Source organism: Entelurus aequoreus, linkage group LG07 (assembly GCF_033978785.1).
Source record: "Entelurus aequoreus isolate RoL-2023_Sb linkage group LG07, RoL_Eaeq_v1.1, whole genome shotgun sequence".
NCBI classification, from domain to species: Eukaryota; Metazoa; Chordata; class Actinopteri; order Syngnathiformes; family Syngnathidae; genus Entelurus; species Entelurus aequoreus.
The window spans coordinates 66,329,357-66,340,093 of NC_084737.1; the positions used below are offsets into that span (position 1 = coordinate 66,329,357).

A 10,737-nucleotide genomic window follows, 5' to 3' on the forward strand; every position below is an offset into this window, starting at 1 on the left:
TAAAAGGAGGGATCCCGTTGTTGTCTCAACAAACTGTTTTATTCTCAACCTTACAGCTACTCCAAGTGTTAACTGGTAGTCTCAGGCAAATACACAGAATGTGGTAACATGAAGGCGCGCCCTGATGACATCACTTTTGCGACTACAGATACTACGACAACCCGTACATATCACAACATGGAGTGCACAGAACAGCTTTGTTTCAAAAAGAGAGGTAAAACAAAAGTAGCGAACAGAAGGAAAAAATTATAAATAAATAACATGTCAACATCATACACGCAGAAATGCACAGATTCGTGTTTGTTTACAGCGGAAGTCACTGCTTTTTCTTCTTCTACTTCCGTTTACGCATGTCAAAATAATGTATTCCAATTTAAAGTGTGATACTTGATAACGTACTTCATAATCGAATAATTTTTTCAGCGTCCATGTACACAGTAACATTCTAATCCCAATTATGATCAGATTAAATACATTTGTTTACAGGAATTTGATGCACCTGAGATTAGGTTGACCACAATGCATTGCAGGATGAATGTCACAATCTCGCCATCATAAAGCATTTTCTAGCTGTACAGCAATGTTTATAGTAGGGATGTATATCGTTCGGATTTTATTGATACCGATACCAATATATATGTTTATTGGTGAGACCGATACTCTTATCGATACAATATGTAATTGGTGTAAATAAAGATGTTTTTTAATTAGAATTTTTATTAGCACAAGAGGTTACACACCACCAACATCATGTAACATCTTACAGCAGGGAAGTCTTTTATCAACTCTTAAACAAGTCAACTATTTTACAGTGCAAGGTGCAATGCAAGACCACACAGATACATCAGTTTCTATTCATTACAATTACACTTAGCTGGAAATAATAATTGTGTATGATATTCATGTGCAATGCATAGACCTTTTACATGATATATTATATGAAATGTATAATACAAATCAATACAATCAATTAGCATGTTATGTGGGTGTGCATTTAAGTGTGGTGTGTTTTGATGCCACGCAACTATAGTGACTTGTCTGTTGATGCTATCTTGCTTATTATACTACTTAAATGTTTCACTTTTTTGAGTGGGTTGATATTAACCTGCGGATTGCTGGATCACTCTGAAGACGGCTAATGAAGTGTGGTAGCGGCGGTCGTCAGTAAAGCATATTTACTTCAAACTGACACTAACCACGTGTGACTTTGAGGGACTTTTGAGTAGGATATATCGTTGTGATACAAACGTTGGTGTGCTGTTGCTTCCTTATTTGTGATTATTCCAAAATGATTATCAGATCCTACTCAAGTTTTTTTGTGACAGCGTGTATCTAATATTGTGGTCCTGTCGGTGTATACAGTAGTACTTCAACTTATTTGGTTCAATGACCAAGCTTGTAACTCGAAACGCTTGTATTTCAAATCAATGTCAAGGAAAGGAATTCAAATCAATTTAATCTGTTTGTAACATGCTTTTAAAAAAGAAAAAACAGATAGGAAATATTGTACGAGAAAAAAAACCAATAGAATGTACTTGTACAATGCACTTCTACAGTAGTTTTAAGATGTAATAATAATGTACAGCATTTACCTTGGAAAGTAGATTTCTACGGTATCTGCTTCAAGCTGTTTCTCCGTTAAAACTCACCATCTGCAGCTTTTCCATATTTTCTTGGATAAATATCAGCTGAATAGATTTTATTTTTACTCCCATAGCTGGCCTTATGACTCCTCCTGCTGCAGACTAGCAGTGCTACACTCGCTATGTTGGCTGCACTGTTGGTCATGTTTTTGGTGGTTTATGTCTTTAATTCAATGAATATCATCCGCTCCTTCTCCTCTTTTTACACTCACTTTCTTCATTCCCATGGTTGAAAAACAAAGTTAAGTCCATCTCTAGCTATAAGCTGATGCTAGCAAGTAAAACCAGATTTTGGGGCGGATCTTACGGGGTTCATTTTAACAATTTGCTACGCCAACAAGCAGAATAGAGGCTCATAACTCAAATTTTCAAACTTAAAGCACCTGCTCGTGAGCCGAGCTACCACTGTATTATTATGCTTATGTCATTTACCACAGTTAAAAAATAAGTATGACCCATTTCTGTTTTTAAAGCTTTTTGTATTTTCTATACCAGGTTATGGTTTCCTCCAACCAGCTCAAGCTGAAATCTTTGTGCGGCAACAAGAAATGTTGAGGAAGCAGAATCTGGCCAGGTGTGTGTTAACGTTTAGAACGTTCATGTGTTTGTGTTATGTGTTGTAGAACGTGTGAAGTTGACACGACAGAGTGTGTTTGTGTGCCTCAGACTTGAGATGTCGGCCGAGCTACTGAGACAGAAAGAGTTGGAAAGTCTCCACCAGCGACAGCAGCAACAATTGCTGACCTCTGACCCGCTGATCGCTCTATCCGCCGGGCTACCAGCGGACCACCCGGCCCTGAGGAGCCTTCACGACATCCCCGAGGGCCATCCGCTCCGAGAGGAACTGGCCCGTCGCTCTAACGCCATGCTAGTGCTCCGCCATGGGGCGGCAGCACCCCTCCTGAGCCTCAACCAGCATCAGCAACAAGCAAGGACATCGTCCACCCACAAAGACACCCAAGCGCAGAGCTCCACGGCCAGCTCAGACACTGAATCCAGGAAAGCCCCCCGTCGGGGCCCTCACACCGAGCTCCGCGCTGTGGATCACAAACGAAGGCGGGAGGACAGAGGAAGCGAAGGAGACAGGGAAGATGAGGACGACGCCAGGGAGTCGGACAGTGAAACGGAAACGTGTGACGAGAGGCAGGAGAGCGCTGGTGCCAAGTCCAGGAGGAAACACAGACACAGGAGGAGAGACGGGGGAAGCAAGGAGAGAAACGGCAAGGGAGAGTTTGACGGCGCCAAGGAGACCCGAGACCACTCAGGCCGGCTGAGTGCACCTTGTAGCTCTGCCGGCACCGACTCGCCCAGTCACCACCTCTTCTCGTCTGGACTGGGAAAGTCGGATGTCAAATTCCAGCTTCCACCTGGATTCATGCCACCTCTGCCTGCTCTTCAGGGACAATCGTTGCCCTTTGGATTCCCCTACATCAACCCTTACTTCCACATGGGTGAGCGGCTGTCTCTCTCACTCTGACTGACACACACACAAACACACACACACACTTTCTCTCTCAGACAAACGCACAGGCAACATGTGAAACCCATTAGCATCACTTTGTTAGAGGCCCTGCTTCTGACCCAAATGTGACCCTAAATACAGCACGCCAACAGCATAGCCACGCTGGCAGATAGGACGCGGTGGTCAGGGTCTCAAGACCCTCATGAGAAATGTCATTCCTACCCAAGACCCAAGCTTTGTAAAATATATTGTGTATTTGAAGAAACCTGTACTTAATGAACAAAAACAAACTCCTTTTTACACATACTCTGTAACTCTGCATTTGTCCAATGTAATAAATGTCATATGTCACAAACAACGTAACATTAGGAGTGGAACAGGAGGACAAAAACTTTAACAACATTTGCATAGCCAAGCTACAGTGCTAACATTACAATCACATTGTAACATCTTGCTTGGTCAGGGATTATTAAACTGTGGTACGTGTACCAATAGTGGTACGCGGGCTCCACCTGGTGGTACATCAAAGAATCACTTGATTAAATATTCGAACAGTGTTACTGTTCAAACTTTGTGTAATGTTACAGTTGCCAAAAATATTAAATACACTTATTTAAAAAAAAAACCTCTGCCTTTTTATTAATGAATATTTACGCCTATTACGCTACTGTTTTAATGTTGGTCATTTGTGGTGGTACTTGGTGGAAAAAGTTTGAAAACCACTGTGCTGGGTTATTCTACTGACTGAAGAAAAACAACATGATCAAATTTACAGCACCAACATCCTTCGCTTTATTCTAAAATGTGCAGTGAAGTCTGATTTTGGGGGTATATTTTTGAAAAATTTCCCTTGTGAATCAATAAAGTTTGTCTAAGTCTACACAGGACGGGCTCATCTAGCTAGATGCCGGTTCATGCCCATTAGGAAGGAGCGATTTCATTTATGATTTTTGCTGCTCATAAACAGGCTGTAAGGATGCATATTAGTGTTTTAACATAATTTCAAAAATACATTTTGCATAAAACTAAGAGACATTGTCACAATATTAAAAACAGTCCATGCACACAACATTAGACTCAAATCCCAAATGTATCTTTTATTTTTTACTCTTAACAAGCATCTGTTCTCAATGCGACTATTACTATTGTGTACAATTGTCGACCTACAGCCTCTGTGTTTTGTATTGATTTACCGTTTTTGCAACCCGCTGCTGCTCTCAGGCTCTATGGGAGGTCTTTTCATGGACGGAGAGGACGCGGCCTCAGCAAACCCTGTGGAGGACATCAGCAAGTGGAGCGTGGAGGACGTGTGCGGCTTCATAAGCAGCCTGGCCGGATGTGCTGAATACGCACAGGTGAGATAACTGTAAGGACAACAAGAGGAGAGAGAGGAGACATTGAGGACAGGGGCGGGCTGACCAATAACATCTAAGTAATTAGTGAGCACCTTATATGGTCATTATGGTACAGAAGCTTCCTGCTGCAGGGATCAGTGTGGAAGATGCATTAGAAAGTGTGTTTGATAAATGTGTGTGTGTGTGTGTGTGGTCATTGAATCATTCCGGATGTGTGTGTATGTGTCAAGTGTGTGTAAGTGTACACGCGTTTCCTTTGTTGTGTGTTTTACACCCCAGTTCAATATTAAAGAATACATACTACTGTACTATAATATTGATAGGTATGAATATAATTTAACTTGTAAAGAACGGTGTAAAAACAAGTTAAATCAGTGCGAAAATTTAGTATGTTCAGTTTATTTTAAAGTACAAAGAATCATATGTGGTAACTTTCACATAAGTCCAAATGTATGCCACAAGCTACGCTATAATTCGATCCACGTTACTTTTCCTATCCAACCAGCTGAGAAATATTATTTTTCATTCCAATTTCTCCTTGATTGTATGTATATATATATATACACACACACAAAATGGCTATGTAGTAATAATAATGTTAATACAGTTTGGGACTAATTTCAAGATACTTGGAAGATGTTTCAATAAATGTCAATTTCAATTGTAACGGAATTTAACTTGTAAATAAGATACATGTGTTGCATTAAAAAGACAACAACCAAAAAATATATATATATATGGTACACAAGTGAATATGATTAGATTTAACAGACATACAAGCATCTGAATATGTCTAATGTAATTATTCTAGTTCAATTAATATTGCTTATAAATCAGAATCAGATTTAAGTTTTTTCAACTTTGTATGATGTCATATACTTGTGGGTTATTACTTAATTATTACAACTTTAATAAAAACACAATGAGAAAACAGGACGGAGCACCTCACATAACACTATGTTCCAGAACTGTGCAAGTGGCTAAAGTATACTATATCTAAAAGTAAAACGTTATACCATCAAGTAATTGTACAACAAGACTGGGATCTACTTACTTTTCATATTGCTAAACTTGAATGCACCTCTAATAATAAATCATCATTGGAACGCTTTGAGTTGGGATTATTTACTATTCCCAGTGGTAAAATAATAACAGGGACATTATGAACTGGATTTATCAAAACAGAAGAACTAGGAAAAAAGGACCTCTTTTTGTTTGTGTGACTGAGTTCACGTGTAGGTTTTGTGTGCGTCTGCGTGTGTGTGTGTGTGCATGTGTGACTGTGGCTGAAGTGGTTGTGTCTCTGCCAGGTGTTCCAGGATCAGTCTATTGATGGAGAGACTTTACCTCTTCTCACTGACGAGCACCTGCTAGCCACCATGGGACTAAAGCTGGGCCCTGCCCTCAAGATTCGCTCGCAGGTACACAACCTGCAGACCTGTGTGTGTGTGTGAGTGTGTGTATGACAGTAGGCCTAAAACAGTGTAGCTTAGATTCCCTAAAAATAGCCTGCCCCCAAAACAAAGCTCTCTCTCTCTCTGTGTTGAAATGAAATTGTACCAAGCAGGTTTCCAACATCAAATTTGCTGAGTCAGGTTTACACCTTTCATCCAATTAGGTGGCCCGACGCATCGGCAGGCTATTCTACATGACCGGAGTCCCGCTGGCGTTCCCGTTGCCGCCTTCTGCCACTCTGCGCCCCTCGGAACGAGACGGCGACCTCTCGGCCGCGCCTGCCGACACCGCCGCCTTGCCACTGTCCTTGCTCCAGAGACCCGCCTCCACGAGCAGTAGCTCCTCTCCATACAGCGGGCCCACCCCGGGGGGTTCCTCTCCCAAGCAGGAGAACGGGAATGGCTCAGCAGTGGTGGGAAGATAGAGGACAGAAAGGCTCCATGTTGGCCAGATTGACACAGAGAGAAGAGAATGGACTCCCAGACCTTTAAAGACGGAATTGGTGGGTCAGGAAATAGTATGGAGGACGACAGCCAATCAGCTGGTGAGTTCCTGGATGGTGACTGACCTAGCAGAATCCAAAGAAGTGTTGGGAGACAGCTGCTCACAGACAGCACGCCAAAAAGAGGGAGGCGCAGACGCCACATTCTTACAAAAGCCGTCCTTCCTTTTTCCTGGAATGCTTTTTCACCTTCTTTTCTCCATTCTCTACACCGCACGTCCTGAACAACCCAGGAATAAAACTCATCTCATCTTCTTCCTCATCCTCCTCCAGCGGCAATGAGCTATCGTCGTCTTGGAGGCTTGAGCGACGCCACGCTTAACCAGCTCCGTCTTATCGCAGCAACTATGCATTCCACTGTCCCGATACCAAAGATTACCGGATGTGTGGAATTGGAACCATGTTTCTGCTTCTGTTTGCATGAAGGCTGTGGAGCGAGAAGAGGAATTAATTCTAGAAGGCCAGTGCCTCAACATCAAGCAGTGGGTGCTACCAAGCAGTGTTATTAGGACCACCCTGACGCACACATAAACACACATATACATATTACGTATGCACATTACTGGGGGAAACAAAGGATTGATAATTAAGGAAAAGTCATGTTATGAAAAACATTTTTTTAAATTGTATTACTTAATGTGGTATATTATGAATGAATACTACAATACATATAAAAAATAGTCCTAAATATTTCCTTAAGAGTTTGTGTTATAAAAAAATAAGACTCAAGTTTTAATTTATTGGGAATACAAATGTTAACCCTACAAGACAAAAAACAGTTCTTAATTTTGCATTAAAAAAAAAGTTTTAAAATTACAATTTTTTTTTTTTTTCATGTCATATCGTGAGGAAAATGGTAAAGAATTTCCAGGAATCAAGTCATAATTGAACAAATAAAACAAACAAAAAAATATTATTCAGAAAACCGTTGGGCTTTTTGGAGAGTTGAGTTGTAATTTTACAAAATTACAAAAATAAATATTGTAATATTACAAAATAAAATAAAATAATAAATACATCTAAATTTTAATTTCTTTTTTTTTTAAATTACAAAAAAAAAGGCATTTTCTGAGAATTAGTTTCTAATATTATGAGCATAAGGGGCAATATTATGATGAATAAGTGTAATATTATGAATGTGTATAAAGTGGAAAAAGTTGTACTTTAAGAAACATGAGGCTTTCTGAGAATCAGTTTGTAATTTTACAAGGGAAAAAACTGATATTGAAAAAATAATGGTGAAAAATGACAATGATTTTTTTTAAATGATCAGGAAAAACAAGTGTGTCAAACGTATTGAATAATATTTTATTAAAATAGATTTGTAATATCACAAGATAAACAACTCAATATTATGCAATTTGATTCATATTTGGAGTATTAATTTGTAATTTTTTACAAGAAAAAATTAATAATTTATTTTCCTCTTTAAGTGACTTTACTGTACTTTGTGTTCTTTATCAGGGTGGCCCTAATGCTACTTGGTACTGTTGGAGAATATCGCGCGTGTTGCTGGAGAGAATAGCTGACATCATTGGAAACTTGTGTTGACTACTGTGGGAGGTTTAAAAAAACATACTAATATTATTAATAATAATAATGATGATGAAAAATCATGCAAACTTGTACAGAGTCATGCTTAAGATGAAAATATCCTGAAGGTTAAATACGTGGTACTTAATTTTTTTTTGCTAAATGTAGATGCACGGAAAAAGGTTTTCTTTACTAAAAAATTTTAAAAAGACGAACTTTTTGTGGTACTTTTGTTGATATATTTTTCTTTTCGTTTTGTTTTTTAACTCTAATATTAAAAGGCGCTCCAATCCTGAATGCTAATTAAGCATATTAACGAGGACAAAGTATTTATAGGATTTAGTAGATAAAGCAAATTCTATGTATTATAATTAACCCCTGAGATGGATTCCAAAGATACTTTGACTTTTTATTTTGGTTGCAGGGAAAAGAAAGCTCTTATTGCAGATTTGTTTTTCTTTTTTAATCTCCACAAGCAATTGATTCAAATGGTCCCTTTAAAGGTTTTTGTCTTCAACCTATTTTTCTATTCACCACACGGGTGAAATAAATCATACACAAATTATACTTTTCACTCTGTTGGTGTCTTTTCTTGCTCAAGTTGATTTTCATATAGAGCTCTGGTTCTTAACCTGGGTTTGATCGAACCCAAGGGGTTCGGTGAGTCGGCCTCAGGGGTTCGGTGGAGCCTCCACCGCGGAGGTCAAGACACACCCGACTCATCGTGTAAATAAAGGATTCTCCCTATCGGCGTCTTATGGATACCCCCAAACAATGTTCCCTCTAATTTTCCATATGCGTGAGCAAACGCAAAAACTCCTTGAGGATTCAGTGGAGCACATGTGAGCGACGTCAGACTGCACACTGTGGCCACACCTGTCCCAAACCTGACTAAATAACAAGTTAAATGTTTTATTATTATAATCAAATGACAGCAGTCATTTCCATATTGTCTAATATAAGTGTTTTGGCCCACTTAAAATGACAATAACAAAAAATATTGTTTTTCATGAGCTTTGTACTAGTATTGTATGTCTGGGTGGGGGTCCTGCTTTGGAAATAATTTGTACCCCTTTCAGATATCGCATTTAGTTCCCACCAAAACATTCACATGTTGCACAATGAGATGTAAACATGGGATCATCTGTACATTCCTGTAACTTTCTGTTTGTAAAAAATATATTGATTAGTATTTCTTTAATATATAATTTCATGATTCATATTTATAAATGAAGAAAAAAAAAGTGTTTTTCTCTAAAGAAGGGTGCATATGAAACTGTACCTCCAACAAGGTTAAGAACCACTGATATAGAGTGTGTGTGTCTGTTTGACCCATGGGAGACACCTACATCTATCTATCTGTTGGAAACACAAAGTCTTGCATTTAAGATAATAGGCTTAGTAGCTTTTGAATTATGCCTTAAAAAAAACATTTTAATCTATGTCGTATACTAATTAAAACAGCAATGCTCACAATACAAGTATAAAAAAAAAAAAATTTTAAACTAATTGCAAGTATGCTAATGTAGCATGGTAGCAACCCTCGTAGATTACTTCGAAAGACAGTTGCTAAAGATAGCACCTTGCAATTTTTGTTTTGTGTACTTAAACGCGATTTATTTTAATAATTTGAGAATAATAATCTGTTTAAAGCACAATACGCTTTTCAAAGAACAAATCCTCCCAACTGCTGGGCACTCACATACCTCTCGAACGCTGTCATGCCACCCACTTCTAAGTTTCTCCCGCTTCAGGTCATAGTTCACGCAGGACCCCCAAAATAGCTGTCCCAGACTAATGCCTGTAACAACCATGGTATTCTTATAAGTAGACGCAGCACTGTGACGCGAGAAATTCGACCGCCATCTTGAAGTGGTGATGAGGAGCCGGCGAGCAGCCTAAACTGACAGTTGACAGGTAGAAAACAAAGATGCCGGGCTGGGGAACTGTTGAAAATAGGAATCGGGTCATTACTTTTCACAAGTAAGGTTTAACATTAACGTACTATTCGTTGTATTTTGTTAAAAGAATATTACCACAGAGTTGAGAAGGAGCAAATATCTTCAATAGTACTGAAATCGTAGCCGCTAGCAAACAAGAGTATGACCATAATAGAATTGCTTGTCAATGAAATTAATTAAATTTAAAAATGTCATACTCGAATAACATAAAGTTAAAATAAATGATGAAGATAAAGATTGTTAGACAGAATTAGCTTTTATTCTGAATCCAGTGAAACAGATTGGTGGTTTTAGCTGATATAAAGACTTTCAGGTGTTTATACATGTTTATGTTTAAGTATTTGGTAGACACTTTTATCCAAAGCGACATACATAAAAAATACATATAAAACAATCACTGTAAACATTATCATTTAAGGGAAGAATGTAATACAGTGTCAAGACAGAATAAACTCTCTGCTGCTGCAGCAACAGAGATACAGTCTATATGTCCCCAAGATATATAGATATCTAATGTATTCATACATTGTTTATGTAGGATATACAAATGCATATATAACCTAATCATATTGTTTCTTGAATTTAAAAATAGCTGACCGTTTTGTTCCCCCTTCTTTGGGATTATATTCCCAATTTTGATCTCGGACGTCTGGTCACTTATAACATATAAGAATATTCTATTACTGTTAAGCAAACTATGAATAACAAAACACGCCAAAACGTGTCCTTTATCATAGCTACACGTATGACCAAAAAAACGTGAGGTAAGATGAATTAAATGCGCTGACAGTTCATTGCTCCTGCCAAATTAATTGCACTGAGTGGC

The 10,737-nt window shown here is 38.5% G+C and overlaps 1 protein-coding gene and 1 long non-coding RNA gene across 9 annotated transcripts in view; one reads left to right on the forward strand and one right to left on the reverse strand.

Annotated features, from left to right (window-relative positions):
* samd11 (sterile alpha motif domain containing 11) overlaps positions 1-8,509 on the forward strand; it is a 229,877-nt gene extending 221,368 nt beyond the window's left edge. For 6 of the 7 annotated variants that reach the window (XM_062054285.1, XM_062054282.1, XM_062054283.1 and 3 more), the window contains 5 exons: positions 2,139-2,217; positions 2,310-3,094; positions 4,327-4,460; positions 5,771-5,881; positions 6,079-8,509. In XM_062054285.1, coding sequence (XP_061910269.1) covers positions 2,139-2,217; positions 2,310-3,094; positions 4,327-4,460; positions 5,771-5,881; positions 6,079-6,339 — 1,370 coding nt within the window. In that variant the 3' untranslated portion in view covers positions 6,340-8,509. The remainder of the gene's footprint in view (positions 1-2,138; positions 2,218-2,309; positions 3,095-4,326; positions 4,461-5,770; positions 5,882-6,078) is intronic. The other variant, XM_062054281.1, reaches the window with a different exon arrangement.
* LOC133654183 (uncharacterized) overlaps positions 1-9,737 on the reverse strand; it is a 69,612-nt gene extending 59,875 nt beyond the window's left edge. The window contains exons 1-3 of one of the 2 annotated variants that reach the window (XR_009826847.1): positions 9,657-9,737; positions 4,553-6,844; positions 145-4,469 (exon numbers count right to left, since the gene is read on the reverse strand). This is a non-coding gene — a long non-coding RNA (uncharacterized LOC133654183). Of the gene's footprint in view, positions 1-144; positions 4,470-4,552; positions 7,030-9,656 lie in introns of those variants that run through there. The other variant, XR_009826848.1, reaches the window with a different exon arrangement.
* Positions 9,738-10,737: the final 1,000 nt, after the last annotated feature.